This window comes from Rattus norvegicus, chromosome 19, assembly GCF_036323735.1.
Source record: "Rattus norvegicus strain BN/NHsdMcwi chromosome 19, GRCr8, whole genome shotgun sequence".
Taxonomy (NCBI): Eukaryota; Metazoa; Chordata; class Mammalia; order Rodentia; family Muridae; genus Rattus; species Rattus norvegicus.
The window spans coordinates 50057321-50076738 of record NC_086037.1 but is presented as its reverse complement, the minus strand read 5'-3'; the positions used below and the strand labels follow the sequence as shown (position 1 = coordinate 50076738).

Here is a 19418-nt window from a genome sequence, read left to right as displayed (position 1 = left end):
TGCGCCGGTGTCAAAAGCAGGGGTGAAATTAGGGGGTTCATGCACGGTGGTACACCTAATCCTGGCTGAAGTCCTAATATTCTGGCAGCATCTCGCCTATGCAGACATCTGCTCTCTTTGTGGACTGCGTCCCCCGAACCCTGGGCTCCCGTGGAGTACTCAGTAAATGGTTTCACTGCCCTCTCTAGTCACTTTAGAAGCCCGGAAATTCGTGGAGAGGGAAGTCTAGGACCAGACCGGATCCAGGGACCTATAGAGGCAGTGAATTCCGACCTCTTCGCACGCCTGGCTCCGCCCACAGTGAGTTTAAGCACGCCCTACGGTGGAGACAGGCGTGTCCAAGACAGTGCGTCTTCCTGTGAGCGTGCGCGCCCCCGAGTGCGCGTGTCTTTGGCGCGGGCTCCCATGGTCTCGGCGGCCAGCGATCGGCTTTGAAGAGCTGGAACTGCGGACAGCAAAAGAGGCGTGATCAGGTGGGGGCGCGGCACGCGGACCGAACCCCTATCCCACTCCAAAAACCGAGACTAAATATGACTAAGACTTGACCCTTCTTGATTTACTAGAGAATGCCCCCGGTCCATTGTCTCCTAGCCCCGCCCTCCATTGGGCACGCCCTTCACACTGTCCCACGCCCTCTATTTGTCTTCAGGGCACACCCTCCCAGATCTCTCCGTTCCTATTGGTTGTTTTCCCACGTTATCTCTTTCTAGGGGTTCTTATTGGTGTGGGCCACACCCTCTCATTTGTCACCAGACCCCGCCTTCAGCAGTCAGGGACTCCAGCCTCACCCTGAATTCATTCATTCTGCGACTAGTGAGTGCGTGGGACTTGAGGGTGAATCAGACCCTCAAGTTCAGGGCACTGTGGGGAAATATGGATCTAGCCTCCAACCATGACAGCCTAGGGCTGTCAAGAAGCCATCAAGACCCCGGGACCCTTTACACATCCGGAAGGCTTCCCAGAGAAAGTGAGGCCTAAATCGAGCCCTGAAAAATGGTTAAGAGGTTGCTCCAGGGACACATTGGCAAAAGAATTCTTGGCAGAAGAAGCTGAGACGTGAAAGAAACAGGTGAATTCTGGTAATTACGAGGAGGTAGGTGGAATGAACGAAGGGGAAATGGAAGAATGGGGAAATGGCCCAGACAGTGGTCAGTAGACATTCAGAAGCATATACAATTTGAGGGTGAATGAAATCTGAGACTAGAAGTCGTTTTTCAAGCAGCTGATCACTAGGCAAGGTGGAGGAAGACTCTGAGGAGGATGATCAAGTCTCGTCGGGGAAATCTAAGTTTGGGGAAGGAAGGATTCCAGTTTTTTTTTTCTTTAAAGGTTTATTTTTATTTTTTATTTCTGGATATGGGTACATGCATGTGCCTGTGGAGGCCAGAAGACGGCATTGGACTTCCTGAGGCTGGAGTTATAGGCAGTTGTGAGTTATCCTGCGTGGATACTAGAAACTGGATTTGTGTCCTCAGAGGACAGCAGCAAGTGTTCTTAATTGTTGAGCCATCTCTCCAGCTCCATGATTCTAGTTCATTCATTTATTGATTACAGTGCTGTATCAGGAACTGTTCTGGGCTTTGGAAGCACAGCTGCAAATTATGGAAAGGAGAAAACAGATTAAACCACCAGATCTATGGTACAGACATAGCGTTAGCTGCAGTAGACTTCAGTGGCAACAACTGCAACAGACAAAGCTTAGTTCCAGAGAGAGAGGAGGTTGCTCTTCTGTAGAGATTTGCTAGAGCTGACTTTCATTCTTTCTTATTTTTTTCTCATTTTAAAGCTTTTAAAGATGGGTATTGCTATGTAGCCCAGGTTGGCCTGGAATTCACAATTCTCTTGTTTCAGCCTCGAGTGCTGGGATTATAGACATGTATAGCTCATCTGACAGAGGGCAGCTTTTCTTCTGTATTTACATTTTTTTATTGAAACACTTCCATGTATTCTGATCATGTTTTTGTCTTCCCCCAAACTCCTCCCAGACCCTCTCCATCCCCCTATTTAATCAACTCCCAACATGTCTCTGTCAGTCAGTCTGTCTGTCTGTCTATCTGTCTCTTTCTCTCTCTCCTGAGTGCGTGTGTTTGTGTGTGTGTGTGTGTGTGTGTGTGTGATCTTTTCTAATAGTATGATATTTATGAAGATTTTTAAGAAAGTGACAAGTGATTCATGGTAGTCTATGGGGGGTACATTTTTATACAATGGGCATATTCAGTTTAAAGTATCTGTTAAATAGTAAAGACGTCTTGAAGATCAGGTATGTTGGCTTAATCCTGACCCAAGACCAGAGAAGTTGAAGCAGGAAGATTTTGAGTTGAAGACCACATGGGCTACACAGGGATACTCTAAGATATGTTTGAAAAGTGTTGATACTGGTTTAAAGGGAGGAGTCTAAACTGATTTATTTAAAACCATGATAGTGAAGGCTGGGTATATAGGCCAGTTGGAGAGGCCACTTAATGTGTACAAGGCTCTGGGTTTGATCCCCTGCATTAAAACAAAATAAGAAGGACTGGAGAGATAGCTCAGCAGTTAAGAGCACTGACTGCTCTTCCTGGGCTCAATTCCCAGAAACCACATGGTGGCTCACAACCATCTGTAATGGGATCCAATGGCCTCTTCTATTGTGTCTGAAGACAGTGACAATGTACTAATATATACAAAGTAAACAAATATTTTTAAAGAAACAATAACAACAACAAAACAAAACAAGAAACCACAAAATTGGATGGACTCATAGGCCGCTCGGGGATGTAAGTATAAAAGGAAAAGAGAATTTGCCATAAATAAGACTTGGGATATTACTGTGTTAAGAGGTTGATAATAGGGGCTGGAGAGATGGCTCAGCGGTTAAGAGCACTGACTGCTCTTCCAGAGGTCCTGAGTTCAATCCCCAGCAACCACATGGTGACTCACAACCATCTGTAATGGGATCTGATGCCCTCTTCTGGTGTGTCTGAATTTACAGTGTACTCATATACATAAAATAAATAAATATATCTTTAAAAAAAAAGAGGTTGATAATACAAGGAAGACCAAGAAGAAACAGCTAGCGAGTGATGTGGGTGGACAAGTACGTTCTAGTGTGTTTGGAAAGGGAAATGTGCATTACGTTCCTAGGCTAAAAGAATCAGCTGCACCAGGTGCTGCAGATCTATACGATGACCATTAAGTGACCTTGGTCAGCTCAGTTTGATGGGCAGTGGGACACATACATGCTCAGTGGCAGTTTGGGAAGCAGAACTTCGGAGTGAACAGGAAAGAAAAGGGGGACTCTGTATGTGACTCTGGGTATTGTGTTGCAACAGATAGCTTCTTGTGGGGGGAGTTAGGCGTGGATTCGTGGAAAGGTCTCGTTTTGTTTTTAGGGTGGAAGGACAACAGCATGTATTTCTGCTGATGGAAAGAATTCAGGTGCTAGAAAGACGGGTGATGTAGGATCAAGGATATAGGTTGGGATTGAGTTCCTCAGCAGGCAACAGAGTAAAGAGGCTGAAGTCTTCAGTCAGTCTCTGGGGAGAGAGTGGATTGCACTGAGCCCTGGCAGAGTTAGGGGGGAGTTCTCTGTCAGTGGCCTTGGATGCTCACTGGGAAAGCTACCTCAGGTAATTGACAGGCCAGGGGCTAGTTTGAATGTGCTGGTTTTCCTCTGCCTCCTTAACAGATAACCAAAGGAAGAGAGAGAGAGAGAGAGAGAGAGAGAGAGAGAGAGAGAGAGAGAGGACTTCATGTAGGGACTGGCCTGAGCAAGTGCACTCACTCCAAGTGTTTGGTTACCAATGGGCAGGAGGATGTAAATGAGCTAGGCCAAGAGGGAGGTGCCATCTGTACAAAGCAGTTTGTGGGCCTCTCTCACCTGTGGTCCATGTAGGGATCTGAGGTTGTATTCTGCTAACTCTCAGACTGGGTAAGTGCTAAACATTGAAATTAAACCATGTTTAAGGCCTTGGTTTTTAGCTCTAGATCTAACGGTCTGAGAGAATTCCAGTAAATAGGAAAATGTATACAATTTATTCTCTTGCTTTGTTCCACCTCAGACTATTTGCATAAGCCTGGTGAAGGAGCAGACACTGGGGAGGGTGGAGAATTTCTTGGGTTCCTGGCAGCAGACTCTGGACTCAACAAGGATAACATGGGACAGGGGCTTTCTCCTCTGACCACATCCACTCATGCTGGTCTCTGCATGCCGTTCTGTGTCCCTAGAGGTCAACAGTCTGGGAAGTTGTCACGACAGAACTGGATGTGACCCTCAGGAGAGAATGGTACTGGACTCGGGGACCCAGGTGTATGAGCAGGCACCCCCCAGCCCACCTGCCAGTTCCCCATCTCAGCACCATAAGCTGAAGCCCTCAAACCGAAATGGGCCACCCCTGTATCCCTGGCCTCAGTCCCTGGCTATGCCCTTGGCTTTGGCAGTTCCCTCAGCACTGCAGCACCAGACTATGTGGCAGACCTTCTCAAAGCTGCACTTGGAACAGCGTAGCCACATGAAGCGCAGCGAGAGCACCTACAGTGTAAATAGTACTGGCCGGCGGGGGCGTGGCAAAGCCCCACTTGGACGGGGATGTGATCCAGGTGGAGGGACCCTACGGCCTGCAGCCTCCTTACCTCACATTGCTAAGATTCGAAAGGATGTAGTCAGTGGTAGCAACAAGAGCCCCTGTATGTTGGTGGCCCTGCGGCCAACTAACATGGACCAGGAACGGGAAAAGTTCTTCCAGTCTCATTATGCCTACAATCCACAGTTCGAGTATCAGGAACCAATGCCAATGAGTGTGCTGGAGAAGTACCAGGAGGCCTCTGGGCAGTTCATGCATCAGGTCAGTTCCTCCTGCCCATTTCACCCTGGCCTTGATTACCCAAGGGACCTAACCTAACTAGTGATTGTGGCCCTGTGTGCAGGCAGTTGGCATCATTAAGGCTGTCCTGGAGAAGTTTGGCACTTATGAAAACTTTGAGGCTGCCACAGGGGGTCAGCTGCTGACCAAGTGCCAAATTTGGTCCATTGTGCGCAGATACATGCAGAAGGAGGGCTGTGTTGGGGAGGTAAGCTTGCTCTATCTATAAGACTCATCTTCTGTGTGCCCCAAATCAGGTCACCTAGCTAATAGGCCCAGCTACACATCTGGCCTGCTCTAGTTCCCCAGACATATCCCTGTCCCAGTCCCAGGGAGGTAAAAGCTGGCTTTGAAGGGTGGGTATCTTAGCCAGCATCCAGCCTGGCTGCCTTGTAGCACCGGGTGCCTGTCTGCACAGTGGCTATCAGGACTTGGAAGCCACGACTCAGAGCCCTGCCATCCTGCAGGTTGTTGTACAACTGAGTGAAGATCTGCTGTCCCAGGCAGTGATGATGGTGGAGAACAGCCGACCCACATTGGCCATCAACTTGACCGGAGCCCGCCAGTACTGGTTGGAGGGCATGCTTCGGCACGAGATAGGTCAGACTATGGGCGGCACTGGGTGGGTGGGTAGGAGTGAAAGGTTTGGAGAGATGGAGGTAGGGTAGTGGGGGGGGGGTCTCAGTACTCCCCTTCTTTCTCCCCCTTCCTTCCCTCTGTGAGAAGACAGGCTTGTTCATACCTAAGCAGATACTCTATCCTTTGTGTTTGTAAAAGTAGTCCAGGCAAACATGCCTGCTCACTCGTGGACTGACCTGCATTCTTCCTTTCGAGTTTATCTCCAGTTCTTTTCTGATTTTTTTTTGACAGTGAAGGGGTTCTGAGAGGCCAAAAAGAATCCTGTGGGGTTCCAGGGTGGGTGGCAGGCTAGATAGATCCTAGGAATCGCTTGAAATTGTAGGGATAAAAGTTCAGAAGATAGACCAGGTGAGGGAGGCAAACACAAGACACTAGTTCCTGTCCGTTCTCACCAGACAGGAATCTTGTTGCTCTAGGCCAGAAATGGTCGTGATTGGAGCATTTGCATGACTGCCAAGATGATTGGCTTGGGCATTAGGATGTTGGCGCAAGGTGGCACGTGCTTGGTCTCTATAAGGGCTGGGACACGCAGTATGAACTGGGGTGCAGGAGATGAGAAAATGGGGAGAAAAGACATTGCCCTGAACCAAGACGTCTTCATGTTATCTGGAGTTGGCTAAGAATGAATTTAGTTAGGTAGGGCTTGGGATGACTTGTATGAAGTGAATTTGGGGGCGGGGCATGAAGATCTAAGAGTTCTGCCACCTCCCCATCCTCCCTGCAGGCACCCACTACCTGCGTGGTGTGAATAATTCGCGACAACCATGGCACAGTACTGAAGGCAGACAGCAATACGGCCTTCGGCCAGCCAATCCCACTGAGGAGGGCCTGGCCAGCCTGCATAGTGTGCTGTTTCGAAAGCAACCGTTCCTGTGGCGTGCCGCCCTGCTCTACTATACCATCCACCAGGCGGCGCACATGTCCTTCCGCCAGCTCTTCCAGGATCTGGAGCAATACGTGCAAGATGAGGATGTACGCTGGGAGTACTGCGTCCGTGCCAAGCGAGGACAGACGGATACCTCACTGCCAGGTGGGAACTGTGGAGTCGGGAGAATGCTCAAGCCGGGGCAAGGTGAAGGGTGGCTTTTGGGTAAGGCTCGATTGGTTATCCCTCTCACAGGCTGCTTCAGCAAGGACCAGGTGTACCTGGATGGCATTTTGCGCATCCTGCGGCACCGTCAGACCATCGATTTCCAGCTGCTGACCTCGCTGGGCAAGGTAAAGGGCTGAAAGGCCCAACTAGCTCATCCTTCTTTGCCCTTCTGAGTCATATTCGATGAAGGCCTGAATACTTGGGAAGGCAGATAAAAGGAAACAAAGTTTTGGTAGCCCAGATCCGGTGTGTGACCTAGCCTGCAGGTGTGTGCATATGTGTTAAGGGAGGTGAGCGTTCCAAGACAGGGAGCAGTCAAGAAGTTTTGGGGAAGAGGGTGGGAGAAATGGCCAGGAATCAAGGCCCTCATCCTGTACCAGGTTAGGGAAAGCAAAGGGGATCAGGAGGGCTATCCTAATGTGTGGACATGGATTTATTTTCTTTAGGAGGTTCCTATTGGATGTCCTATGGGAAGTGCAGGAAATGAAAGGCCTAGATAGGCCAGAGCAGAAGGTCTTCCATCGCTCTGACAGAATTGATAATGGTCTGACCTAACCGGTCAGTGGCCACTACAGATAATAGAACTCTTTATCTGTTGGACTCTCTGAATGGGGACAGACAGCCGACATTCAGCAGTCTTTTGTTGGATATGGGAGATAACCTGAGAGAATCCCAGGTATCCACTGAATACTATTTAGAGGTGAGAGGATAAGCCAGGCTGCAGAGGAATGCATTGTTCAAGGTAGATAAAAGATGGAGAGAGAAAGAGAAGACCCAGGATAGAGCCTGAAGGTATCTAATGTAGGAGTCAATGAAGAATGAAGGCATCATCTTGGGAGCAAGTGGCCCTGGGCCATCAGGCACTTGAAAGCCAGGCACTTTGATTAGCCCTGAGGCTTAGTTTTCTTCCTGTAGGTCTCCTATGAAGATGTGGAACAACTGCGACCCCATGGGGTACTAGATAAAACCAGAGTGCCCCACTTCATGAAGGACTTGGATCGTTACCGGCAGCAGCTGGAACACATCATGACTACCAACCGGCTAGATGAAGCGGAGCTGGGCCGCCTGCTGCCTGACTGATATTGGCTAAGGGTTATAGACAGAAGCTCTTGCAGAGGTCTCAGATCAGAATACGAAGTTCTTTATGGTTCCATAGCCTAGGTGTTTCTTGGGGGCATTTGGGAGGACAGGAGCATCTTGGGAAGATGAGAAGCAACATCAGAAGGTTTTTGTCCTTGCTAACCTTCCTGGGGCCTGTGAACTAGCCGCAGCATGTCACATAAACTCCTGAACAGAGGAGGGGGGGGGATAGGATGGGAGCTGAGTGTGAATAGAAATGTGGGTTGGTTTGGGAATAGAAAATTGTTCCTGCATGAGATGGCTCTGGGTGTCTGGTACCACTCTTTCATTCCCCCAACCAAACCTGGTCTATTGGTGCTCCTTCAACATTCTTACTGTCTACCTCTCACTGGGGCCGGTGGGGGTGGGGATCCTCTCTGAGGTGACTTGCCTGAGCATAGGGTTCTGTCTGTCACTGAAGGACCCAGCTGGGCTGGGCTTTGCCGTTCAGCATTTTGTCTGTCTCACCGGTCATACATTGTTCCACAATTGCCTCCATGTGTTATTCCATGCCTCCAGGTGGGGCTGGGAAGCAGCAGCTCCTTGTGCAGGGGCAAGACACTTTGGAAAGTACCATTTGTTCCTAGACCCCTTTCTGACCACACACACAGACCCACTGAACTTCAGGTCTTATGAGTCCAGCACCTGGCCCCACCCACAGTCCCCACACTAGACTTGGTTGTGCCTGTCTTTGACCACAGCCTCATAGCTGGTCTCTGGCAGTGGTCAGTACAGGCGAGGAGCGACCACAATCAAACCTGCAGGGCAGGCCCCGAGGGTTTGTTATCTTCCATTCAGGCCAGAAGTACAGACCCTGGTAAGGCTTTCATTTTCACTTCAGATTCAGCCCTGAGAGATTGGGACAGTATGCTTTTTACTTAACCCTGGCTTTTTATTTAATTTTTCCATCTGTGAAAGCTTGGAAACACAGCTGGGAAGTTTTTATTCATTTGCTTAGTAGATAATGTACAGAGCTCCTTGTGTATGTCTGTGACTGGTTAGACCCCACACCCCACACGGAGCTCCCAGTTCAGAGGAAGGCCAGACAATTAAAGAGCAGTTACAATGATGCGTGTGGCTTCTGTCTACTCCAGTTTTCTCTCAGGTCCCCCCTTCAAGACTGTGAGCTCCAAGACTTCTCTCTGTGTGTGGATGGACAGCCAGCCACCTTCACTTGCTTGATACTCTTAAGTCTAGTCGTTTCCATGGTGTAGAAGTGTTGCCCACTTGGGCTCCCAAATGGCCCCTGAGGGGGGAAAAAGGGAGTGGAAGAGGGTCTGATTTAGGGGCCTGAATCTAAGATCTCTAGAAATACAGCTTGGGCTACTTTGGGAGTGGAATACTGTTGGTGGGGGGGATGGTATTTTTCACACAAGCCTGCTCAGGTCAGTGGGATTCAGACCATTCTTGAGTAAAGAGCCTGAGTTGTGAAGAATCAGGTCCAGGCTAACCCTCCCGAGTTTACTCATTTGGCAGTAAATGGAGTCTTGCTGCATTGACTTGGTCCAGTTCTGGCAGGTTTCCAGATCTTATCCAGCTTGAATCAGATTTGGACAGGTAAGGATATTCTGGCCTTCAAGAATCTAGAGATGAAAATGATGGTCAGTGGAGTGGGGATCAACCCCTACTTCCCAGTCCACAATTTCTAACAAGCCTGCAAGCTAGGGTTTAGGTGTTCTCACAACCTTCAGACTCATCCCCTTCTTGGAAGTCAGGCTCTGCCTCTGGCTCCGGCTCCGGCTCCGGCTCCGGCTCCGGCTCCGGCTCCGGCTCCGGCTCCGGCTCTGGCTCCGGTTCTACCTCTGGCTCTGGTTCTGGTTCCATTTCTTGTTCCAGGTCTGGCTCATCCCCTTTAGTAGCTTCAGCTTCTAGTTCTGGCTCCTCTGGTGTTCGAGGCTGTACTGCCTCAGAGTCCTCAGGACCTCCGATCTCCTCTTCCTCTGAAGCTCTGGGCAGCCCAGGACATGTGGTCCCTGAACTGGGTGCCTCTGGCGTCCAGTGGCCTGGGCATGGAGGGTCATAGCTGCGGTCCCGGTAGCCTGGGAAGGAAGGAAGTGGTTCTCCCCTCTGTGGTTAGTTACCTCTACATTCTCTGCTCTCCCTTACCCTTTGCTTCGCCCCGCCCCTAATCCACGCCCCTCAATTCATCAAGGCTCCACCCTCCTGGTGCTCACCAGGCCCAACGTGCTGCCAATCCCAGGCCGGGTCTGGCATGCTCACAGTTTGCTGGGCACAGCGCAGTAGTTCCTGGCAGGCTGCCTCGCCCTTGCTCTGCACCAACAGCAGTAGGCGGCGCACCCTGCGCTCTGCATCAGGCAGCGCATCCAAGGCTTCATACTCAGGCCCAGTGAGGACGCCCCGGGCCACCAGCGCGTCCAGCAGCAACCCAGAGTCAGCCTGCAATGTTTCTACCAGCCGTTTCCGTTCCCGGTCAATGGTCTCCGATGGGCGCTCCTGCATGTTACCCATTTGGGCTATATCAAGAAGGAGAGAAGCTGTGGATGGGGGTAGGGTGGGGGAATAATTTGCGTTCCCCTACACTGGCCTCTCTGAGGAGTTATCTAAGTTCATCTCCACATCAGAGTCTGTATGGTTCCTCAGCACAAGACTTAGAGACCAGGGGCACAGAACTCACCCTCCAGCCTCTTCGCTGCTTCTGTCCTGATTCTTCAGGTTCTTCTTGCAGAGTCCAGCTGTCAGTTGAGTGTTCTCCCCAGCTAGGACCTCCCTCCTAAGCCCCAGACACCTGCACAGTTGGCCACCAGTGGAGATCCAGTTTATCCAACTGAATTATTTTTTTAAAACTCAATTCCTTAACCAAATAGGCAGAAAACCCTAGGATTGATTCATACCTCCCTTCTGAACCCGGAAGCAAACCTTGAATCAGGGCAGGCTGCCTGATCGCTCACACAATCGGGTCTGCACCGGGAGTGCCAAGGCACCCCATGCTCCATTCACCTAACACCTGCCCAGCATTCCAGAACCTTGTCCCTTCACTCTCCACTGTCAACATACTCTCGGGATTCTTCCAGGTTAAGCAGAACTCCTGAATTTTCATTTTTGACAGACCTCCTGGCATCCACGACCCACTTGTTTCCCTGATGGCCCGGCAGCCACTTACAGTCATCTCTTATTTGACCTATAGTGGTCTCTTTTTGACCTTGAAATGTCCAGCTCTTAAAAGCCACTAAGGACTGCTTACCAAGCTTTTAGCTTCCTCTCCATGTATTATCCATTTTGAGGGGCTGCCTGTACCAAACCGTAGGAACCAAGTATAAATTAATTGCCCTGCTTATCTTTTTTCTTTTTTCTATTTTTCAGAGCTGGGGACCGAACCCAGGGCCTTGCGTTTGCTAGGCAAGCCCTCTACCACTGAGCTAAATCCCCAACCCCCTGCTTATCTTTTACCAGCTACTGCCTACCTATTATGATTACTGCCAACTGGATTGGGTGTCCTAATCCGGCCAATAAGGGCCCTGACATTAAGGAGAAAAGAAACCTGGCCGTTCCTTTTGCCTTATCTTTGTTCAGACAGCATCTTTCTCAGTCTCCTCTACCCAAAACGTCTCTGCTCTACCTACCTTCTTCCCATCCCATTGGGTGATAACCTCCCTCCAACCACACACACATACTTCATGCACCCCACATCTCAGTACTCACACTGTACTGTTCCTGGGGACTTCACACCTTGGGTCTCCACCCCTCATATCTAAATGTCAATTCTTCCCTAAGGCCACTAAGCGCAGACCAGGTACTCTGCATCCCCCAGCCCCCACCTCCCTTCATGTCCCATATGTGACAGACGCTTTGTAATAAATTTCCATTGGGTTCTGCTCCTTAAACCCACCAGCAGCAGCTTGCCTCCTGGGACAATGAATATCTGAGTACTTCTCACACACTCCACCCCTCCCCTCACTCCATCACTCCAACTCCCCTCACTTTGACAACTCTAGGGTAGAATTTGTTGTTCCAGTTTTATGGGTGAAGAGACAGGCTCAGAGAAACCCAGTAGAACTGGAATCTGACTTGCCCTAGCCTAAACTATAATGTTCCTTGTCTAGCTGAATGCCAGGCCTAGACAGCCACCCTCTCTCTGTGTCTCAGATACTCACTCATCAAAGAATCTAAGCTACCTAGTCTGGCTATTTTAATCCCCTCCCACCACTCTGGATAGCCAGGTTCTTTGCTGTTTCCATCCAACTATTCAGTCGTGCGAGAACTGTGATCCTAACACTGTAGCCTTTGCCAATGCTGTTCCCTGGGTCTGGGATCCTTGTCTCTCCCCTCTACTCTCTGGACCCAGCCCTCAAGACTCAAATGCTCCCATGTCTATCCCAATTCCTGGGGTGTTCAAAGGTTGGTCGCTCCTTTTGTGTGCTTTGGTCCTCATTACTATTATTTACTGGGATCCACACTACACTGTGTGTTCAGGACCTCTGCTGTCCTCAATGAAGCTTCCAAAGACTGTCTCCCATCACTGGTTACAGAGAAGGGGATGATGTCAGCACCTATTCTGGCCCGACTTCGAGGCAGGATTGGCCTCCTCTTTCCCCTCTCTGTACCCTAAGTTATTTTTATGTTAGCTGTGTTTCCCTTTGAGGTTATCACCCCTCTAAGGTGAATGCTGGTTATGCCCTATTCAGTGCATCAGTGGACAAGCCTAAATGTTACCCCGAGCCCCGAGTGGAGAAGCAGGAGTCCTGATGGGGTCTGGGATCCCTAGCTTGCTGGCTGAATGGGATTTATTGTGGGGGAAACGAGGAGCAGGAGCCGGCCGCGCATGCGCGGTCGCAAGGATACCCTCACTAGCCCTCCACTCAGTCCTAGAGCTTCAGTCCTCCCAAAGGGCGAGGCCCACAGACCTTCGAGCTCCGGTGCTGGTGGTGAGAGGCCCAGGATTCTGCCCAATCTGTTTCCTTTCCCTCCCTGCTGGGTGGAGCCGGGCTTGTGGTCCGGAGCGTTTCAGATGGCCCCACTCCGGAGTTGAGCCTCACCGGGGCAGATGACAGTGCAGAAAGGGCCGAGCGAGTGGGGTGGGTATGCCGAACAACAGCTGTAACAGGGGCGGGGCAGCCAGGGCTGCTGGGAATGGGGTGGGGGGAAGGGCATGCTTCACTGGCTCTGCGAATTTGGACGCTAGTGGTGGAGGCCACGTACTGGCAGGGGCGGACACATAGTCCGCTAGTCTTTCCCGTCCCAAAGTACCCGGATTTGAGTCAGGGGGTTGGTACACTTGTCTCACTTGTCCAGCCCTCTCTCAACTTTCTAATTGCTAGGTGCTTTTAATTTACCCTTCCAGGACTCTTCCCTCCGCCTGTCACAGATAAAGTTTAGAGAAAGGAGCCGACTTGCCCAGAATCAGAGACACGTGTATTGAGGAGCTGGATGTGGCACAGAAATGCCTGCTTCTTGGAGGTTACATTGGCCAGCGCCAGGCCGACATCTCAGTGCAAGTGGGAGAGTTAGCACTGGCTCTCCAAGTACCAGGGAGAGGGGTCTTCCATGAAAATCCGAGCGCGTATAGACGTTTCTAAGTCCGAACATCTGAACACTTGTATAAACGCAAAATCGTCACCCACCCGCGACTCTAGTGATCTTTGGTTGGTAGGAAAAAAAAAAAAAGAGAGAGAGAGAGACAGAAACAGAGTAGGGAATGCAGTTTATGTTGCAGGGTTCACTGGGGTAGTGGAGAGAGGCTGTCACATATAGGAGGGCTTCGCTCACCTCCCAGGGCGGGGGCGGGGGCGCCAGGAAGCCTAAAGGGGTGTGCTGTTGCGTGCTGGCTCCTTAGCCAGGCTTTTTCAGAGGGGTGCAGATCTCAGGGAGAGGAGGGACTGGCTCCAGGATCCAAGTAGGAAGCATTGCTCTCGGTGGCATTGTACAGGGTTAAAGCCCCAGGCACCGATAGTGCTGCACCCTCCAAATCCGCCTGAACATCTAGCATGAGTGGGGTTCCCAGCGTGTGGTCTTTCCCTAGGAGGAGTAAGATGTGCTTAGGCTAAGGTACCCTCTCCCTTTCTTCGGGAGGAGAGCCCCCTTCAGTTAAGGTGTAGCATTACCCATACACACATCGGTTTTCAAGGCAGGGGCTTGGCTGCCTTGAATTCATGATCTTTCTATCTCAGACTCCCAAGCGTTGGGATTACAAGCATACACCATATCTGGCTTAAAACATCATTCTTGACCTTAGCCTTCTCACACAATGACAAATGGTATGGGCAACTCTAAAAGGCTCTTCAGGGAAGCCTGAATTTAGCCCCAACCCCTACCCAAGCTGCCAAGTCCACCAAACTACTGTGGCTTCTACCCAGGAGTCTCACCATCATTACCTACACCTGAAGAAGTCAAGTCCTTGACTGTCAGCTCAGCTTCAGCCCTCTCTGGAGCCAAAGGCTGCATCTGCATGGGAGAACCCCAGGAAGCAGCTGAGAAGGGAGCTCAAAGCTGAGGAGTCCCTGGGGCAACCCTTCAGCCATGAACCCAAGTGTGTGGCCTTTCCCACTCCCTTTTTACCAGAGACAACTCCATGTCCAGATCCATCAAGGTCCATTCTCGTCCATGCAGGCTAGGACCCAGCGCCTGGGAAGAGCTCAGGTGAGTGGTGCCTTCAAAGGCTGCACAGAGGGCTCAACTTCATGGGTTTTTATATCCTACCCCAGGCAAAGAGATACTCACATCCATGGGCTCCACAGTTTCAGGGGGAGGCCGAAGCAGCACGGGGGGCAGCAGACTCTCTGGGCTCCGGTTACCGCGATCCAGGCCCAGAGTTCCCCTGTGCATAAAGAACTGCTATTGGTCTATACTACCAACCTACTATTAGTTCCTACGGACTATTAGGACTAATAGTGCGTCATCTGGTTTAAATTGCTCCAACAACTACAACTTGCTAGGAGGCATGAGAAAAGCTAAGGTGCTTTCCTTCAATCCTCTCCCTAATAAGGGAGGTTTTATTTTCCTTTTCAAAAATTTCTCCAAGGAAGGAGTGAGACAACGTCTTGTTGTGCAGTCCTGGCTGGCCTCAAACTCACAGCCATGTTCTTGTCTTAACTTCCTGGGTGCTAAAGGGGAATCTTTGCTGTTGTTTGACACGGGGTCCTCTGTAGCTTAGGCCAGTCCCCCCCACTAGCTAGCCAAGTGTGATCTTGAACTCTGGACTCTGAGGCCACTACCTCCTCCCTAGAGCTGGCATTATAGCAGAGCAATGTCACCAGGCCCAGATTCTAAGCAGTTACCTTGAGTTTGCCTTTGTTTCTTAGTTGAGACCTGAGGTCTTGGGAGCTGTCCCCTTCCTATATAAGTGTGAATACTAGTAGAGATTTTCTGGGGGGGTTGTTTTTTGCTGTTTATGTATTTTGTGTCCCAGTCTTGGAGTTTGAATTTAGATCTTGAGCATGTTAGACACATATGCTATCACTGTTATGTCCCCAACCCAGCCACCCTTTCCCTTTATTTTTATTTAATTAATAATTAAATTATTATCTTAATCTTAGTTTAATTTTTGGCTTTTTGAGAAAGAAAGGGTTTCTCTGGGTAGCCTGGCTGTCCTGGAATCCATTCTGTAGACCAGGCTGGCCCCAAACTCTGAGGTTCACCTGCCTCTGCCTCCCTAGTGCTGAGATCGAAGGCATGATCCCACACCTCCAGCTTGTTTATTTATATTTATATTTATAATAATTATTATTATTATTATTGTGTGTGTGTTATGTGTCTGGGGGTTGGGGCGTGTGGAGAGGTCAGATGGTTTCATGAAATTGATTACTTCCACTTTACGTGGGTTTTATGGTTGAACTCAGGTTAAGAGGCTTTTGTGACAAGTGTTGTACTTGATGAACCTTCCTCCCAGATTTTCCTTTTACAGTTAGATGGAATCTCACTAAGTTACCAGTAGCACTAGTCTTGAGCTCACACTGTAGCCCAGGCAAGCCTTGAACTTTCGATACCCCTGCCTTAGTCTCCCAAGTAGTTGGATTGACACCTCTGTGCTACTAAGACAAGCTACAACTGGTTCTTAAGTGTATATATTTATATATCTATAGCTCGCTCCATCTATCTATCTATCTATCTATCTATCTATCTATCTATCATCTATCTATCTATCTATGGATATTTATTCATCCCAGTGAACTAATCTCAGATGTAAATTCCAGTGTCCTATCACAGGGTGCTTAGTGACTTGACTGGGAATTTCCATTTTCTAAGTGATGATGATGATGATGATACTTTCTGTCTATCTATAAACCATCAACATTGGCTCTGCTCACCTGTCAGGTACCTCCCTGGGGCCCCTTGGTTCAGGCTGTTGTATGCTCCTGGGCCCCTCAGGGCTGAAGCTCCCTTTCCCTTCCAGGATGGCCTGCACCACAGCCACGGGCAGCGGTGGGGGTGCTGTCACGCAGAAGTCACACTCGTTTGGGGCCAGGGCCAGCCCGGCCTCGCCATCCCCCCCTGGACTGGCCGGCTCTTCTTTGAGCAGTGCCAGGCCCTTCACCCTGCACCAGAGAAAAGCTTCAACCAGACCCCGACACTGACCTCTCCCCCACCTCCACAGGCTTGTGGGCTGCAGGCCCTTTCCCATAGGGTTCCCAGAAGGCAGACCCCTGTTCTCCATACCTCCTGCCAGCACTGGAGGGAGAAAGCCTGTGTCCTTCAGGAGATGGGCAGTCTTCTGGGATGTCAGAGATGATAGGCCCTCTGGCCCTGTGAGGGCTGAGGCCCACGGTGGTCTCTGGGAGGGGCTGCAAGTAGAAGGCTAGGCCCAGCCCTTGACCTCTAACTATAGGAAGAGCACAACCAAGCCCCCACTGGGACCAGGTCTAAGGGTCAAGGTTTGAAAATGAATCTATGCTGGGGAGCCTAGGTCCGGATGGTCAAATGTTGCCTTCCATCTTTTGTGTGTGTGTGTTGGGGGGAGGATAGGGAGAAGAAACAGCTTCCTCACAATTCTATCTGCGCCCCAGGAAGAGGAGGTAGAGGGGAAACAACACCTACCGACTGGATAAAGTAGGGGTCCTGGAGCAGAGCACCAGACACAGGGCAGGCATTGAATTTGGCAGATGCTGAACATGCACTCCCCTCATCTAGCATTAGGGACCTGTGCAGGGTGGGCAGGTTAGGCCTCCATGCCCCTCAGCCTGCACCTCCCTCTCTCCCTCTCACTGTCTCTCCCTCCCTCAGGCCCCAGCAGCCAAGTCAGCAGAGCTGAGGCCTGTTGCCAGGGCATCAGTCACATGCCGGAGTGGAAGGGGCTCCCTGAGAGATGGGGGCCCTTTGGGGGTTGTGATGGAAGAGAGAGAGCTTAATTTGAGCCCCAAGTCAGGGATGCCTACTTGAGGCCTAGGAATTTGAGAGTAAGGTCTGGGGATGGAAGAGGGGAGAAGATGTGGGGTTCCAGGATAGGAAGGGAGCAGGGAGTCCTGGGTAGAGAGAAGAATGAAGATTCCTGGAGGGCCTGTGGATGTGGGTCCCTGACAGGGAAGGGAGTTCTGGCGGTGGGAATTCGGGTGTCAACACTACAGACTTTTCTACTTACAGCTTTCTCTTGGCTCCTGTACTGCTGGGCCCTGTCTGAAGTGGCCCAAACAGGCACTGGATTAGCTGAAAAGAAAGGGTTAATTTATACTTTAGCCAGGCCTTTCACCCTAGAAAGGCAATTCCTGGTCAAAGGGAAAGGGGTAAAGATGTGCAGTAGCAAGGAGTGGGGAAGGATAAGAGGTTGGGGCAGAGGAGCACCTTGCCGATGACCCGGTGCTGCTGACTGTGGCTCTGCCGCAGCGTCACCACCTCTCGCCACAAGATCTCGTTCTGCCTGGGGAAAGGGTAGGAGGATGCTGAGGCGTCTGAGTTTGTCCAGGGACCATGCCCCACAGAATGGAGACGTCCAGACTCTGACCAGCCAAGGGGACACGCATCTTATAAGGTTAGAGTTCCAGAGTTGGACCCATTGTCTGCATGGAGACTCCAACCAAAGAGCGGAAGGAACTGCCCAGAACCCCTAGGAGGCCAGTATCCTCTCATCCATAACTCCACCCTTCCTTCCCTGTCCCGCACTGCCTGAGTTCCTGCAGCCGTGCCTCCGTGCTCTCCTGCACTCCCCTCAAAGCTTGCACCTCTCCCAGCAGTCGGCCCAGGTCTTCAGGACGCCATCGAGTGTCATCACCTCGCAGCGCAGGTACCTGCAGGCAGAAGGCACCATCCGGGCCGGGGACACATAAAACAGAGCTATAAGTACCAACACTGGTGTTTCCCCATATTTTGCAGTTTGTCCCACCTTGCGGCGCACGCGCTCCAGTAGCTGCTCACAGCCTCGCACGAAGCTCGGATGCTGAAACTCAACGTGGTCACGCTCTGGTCTTAGCAGGCCACCTTGCTCGATGCTCACCACCTTCCGAAAACCATCTGAGGAACGGTGCGCGGAACGGCGGGCGGGGCGGGGCGGGGGTGGGGTGTGAGTGTGAGTCGCTCCATCCTCCGCACTAAGTCACCCCAACCCGCTCCCCGCTGGTCAAAGGGACTCACACATGTTGAGTTGACGAACAAAGCTCGCCATATTGCTGTGCTTGAAATACTGGGGCAGTACTTCCTTGGCGAAGCGGCTCTGATCACTTACGAGGAAGCTGGTGCCACTCTACCGAGAACGAACGACAACCATCCGCAAGCGGGTGGGGACCAGACTCCGTGAGTGAGTGCCACTCACGACTGGGCCATACTCACTCACTGTGGGGTACAGATTTGTACCTCGCTGGGAGGTAGGACTTGGCCAGGTCTGTATCATGTAGAGCCTATCCTGTCATAACCACGAAGAATTCCTATCCCTAACTAGATCTATATGCAGTTCTCAGAAAGAATTAGCACACGCCAACCCAGGGTCCATCTCAGACCCGTCCCAGACTCTACCTGACTCTGAGCCAAAGACGAAGCTAGTTCTTCCCTTTTCTTGGCCTGTTTTTTCCCTGGGTAGATGAAGTAAAGTGAGAACTACCTAGGTCCCTGTAGGCTCTAGGACCCTTAATTCTCCTCATCCTTGTCTCACACACCCCTTCCACCGTGATCCACTCTGGACAGCTGAACTGAGGTACTCACAGCCCAGACCCAGGCGGGGGCTGGGTGGACATGGGTGTTCACAGACATTGGAGGGATCCCGGGGACCACTGAGGGAGTTGAGGGGCCCCAGCCCTCACCGGGCTCCAGCGGATGAGGTGGTCGGTGCCTGGGTCGCCTACCAGCGCCCATAGCTTGCCGAGGAAGGCAGGTACCGGGCTGGGGCCTGGCTCCGTGGGCAGCGCAGCTGGCGCTTCCTGCATGGCGCAGTCTCGGCCGGGCTCAGCGTTCCAGCCCGGCCGCTGCGGGCTTGTCAAAGCCGTGAAAGTGCTGCGTTTGCCGCCCGCCCCGCCCTACTCCGCCCCTGGGCGCCGGGTCAGGCGGGGGCCGCGTGCGAACCCTAGAGGCGGGGCTCGGACAGCGGCCCAGCCACGGGCAGAGAGAAAGGACTGGCTGAAACGTAGGTGTGTGGGTGGGCGAGCCCACGTTCGAGTCTCATCCTTCTCAAGTTCCTCTCTGTCTGTGTTGTTTGGGAGAAAACATCTGTGGGCTTGGAAAGGACTAGTTCATCTGTGGACATAGTGGAACCTAGGTAAGGGCGGGCAGATAGAGTGGTGGGTGAAGTTGCACTTGCCCGGTCTGCGAGAAGGCTAGGGAACTGGTCAGTCTCGGGGTATAGGGTGCCCGGA

At 51.3% G+C, this 19418-nt stretch overlaps 3 protein-coding genes across 13 annotated transcripts; 1 reads left to right on the top strand and 2 right to left on the bottom strand.

The window, feature by feature from the left end:
* Nucleotides 1–23: 23 nt before the first annotated feature.
* Matcap1 (microtubule associated tyrosine carboxypeptidase 1) lies at nt 24–8761 on the top strand. Of its 4 annotated transcripts, none has more exons than XM_017601360.3 (8): nt 24–473; nt 711–1093; nt 4207–4823; nt 4906–5049; nt 5309–5441; nt 6205–6510; nt 6601–6698; nt 7489–8761. In XM_017601360.3, exons 3-8 carry the CDS (start codon nt 4263–4265, stop codon nt 7651–7653), a joined length of 1407 nt encoding a protein of 468 aa, XP_017456849.1. In that variant the 5' UTR covers nt 24–473; nt 711–1093; nt 4207–4262; the 3' UTR covers nt 7654–8761. The 4 variants fall into 4 exon arrangements, with proteins under 4 accessions (XP_017456849.1, NP_001037757.1, XP_017456850.1 ...); XM_017601361.2 differs by having other exon boundaries at nt 131–473; nt 711–1069; XM_063278290.1 differs by having other exon boundaries at nt 131–473; nt 4041–4823.
* Nol3 (nucleolar protein 3) lies at nt 8564–10246 on the bottom strand. 2 transcript variants are annotated; one of them, XM_006255542.5, is made up of 3 exons: nt 9867–10161; nt 9378–9731; nt 8564–9275 (listed from the first exon to the last, which is right to left on the bottom strand). In XM_006255542.5, exons 1-3 carry the CDS (start codon nt 10159–10161, stop codon nt 9268–9270), a joined length of 657 nt encoding a protein of 218 aa, XP_006255604.1. In that variant the 3' UTR covers nt 8564–9267. The 2 variants fall into 2 exon arrangements, with proteins under 2 accessions (XP_006255604.1, NP_445968.3); NM_053516.3 differs by having other exon boundaries at nt 8579–9731; nt 9867–10246.
* Nucleotides 8605–19408, bottom strand: Hsf4 (heat shock transcription factor 4). Of its 7 annotated transcripts, none has more exons than XM_063277904.1 (14): nt 18870–19408; nt 18208–18316; nt 17960–18087; nt 17740–17864; nt 17422–17497; nt 17222–17286; nt 16681–16783; nt 16303–16427; nt 15954–16181; nt 14368–14464; nt 14206–14271; nt 14013–14091; nt 12555–13665; nt 8605–10166 (listed from the first exon to the last, which is right to left on the bottom strand). In XM_063277904.1, the coding sequence occupies exons 1-13, from the start codon at nt 18990–18992 to the stop codon at nt 13511–13513; spliced, it is 1479 nt and encodes a 492-aa protein (XP_063133974.1). In that variant the 5' UTR covers nt 18993–19408; the 3' UTR covers nt 8605–10166; nt 12555–13510. The 7 variants fall into 7 exon arrangements, with proteins under 7 accessions (XP_063133974.1, XP_063133975.1, XP_063133973.1 ...); XM_063277905.1 differs by having other exon boundaries at nt 14022–14091; XM_063277903.1 differs by lacking the exon at nt 8605–10166 and having other exon boundaries at nt 13335–13665; nt 17799–18087.
* Between the last annotated feature and the right edge of the window lie 10 nt (nt 19409–19418).

Bases quoted from the DNA above. Each gene is read 5' to 3' on its own strand.
- Matcap1 (XM_063278290.1), top strand. From the start codon at position 4,173: ATGCTGGTCTCTGCATGCCGTTCTGTGTCCCTAGAGGTCAACAGTCTG. The intron at 4,824-4,905 runs GTCAGTTCCTCC...CCCTGTGTGCAG, and splicing joins CTGGGCAGTTCATGCATCAG to GCAGTTGGCATCATTAAGGC. The intron at 6,699-7,488 runs GTAAAGGGCTGA...TTCTTCCTGTAG, and splicing joins TGCTGACCTCGCTGGGCAAG to GTCTCCTATGAAGATGTGGA.
- Nol3 (NM_053516.3), bottom strand. From the start codon at position 10,161: ATGGGTAACATGCAGGAGCGCCCATCGGAGACCATTGACCGGGAACGG. The intron at 9,732-9,866 runs GTGAGCACCAGG...CTTCCTTCCCAG, and splicing joins TTGGCAGCACGTTGGGCCTG to GCTACCGGGACCGCAGCTAT.
- Hsf4 (XM_063277903.1), bottom strand. From the start codon at position 18,992: ATGCAGGAAGCGCCAGCTGCGCTGCCCACGGAGCCAGGCCCCAGCCCG. The intron at 17,498-17,798 runs GTGCAAGCTTTG...CCCTTTCCCCAG, and splicing joins TGGGCCGACTGCTGGGAGAG to GCAGAACGAGATCTTGTGGC. The intron at 14,465-15,953 runs GTGAGCAGAGCC...CTTTATGCACAG, and splicing joins CCCAGGGAGGTACCTGACAG to GGGAACTCTGGGCCTGGATC.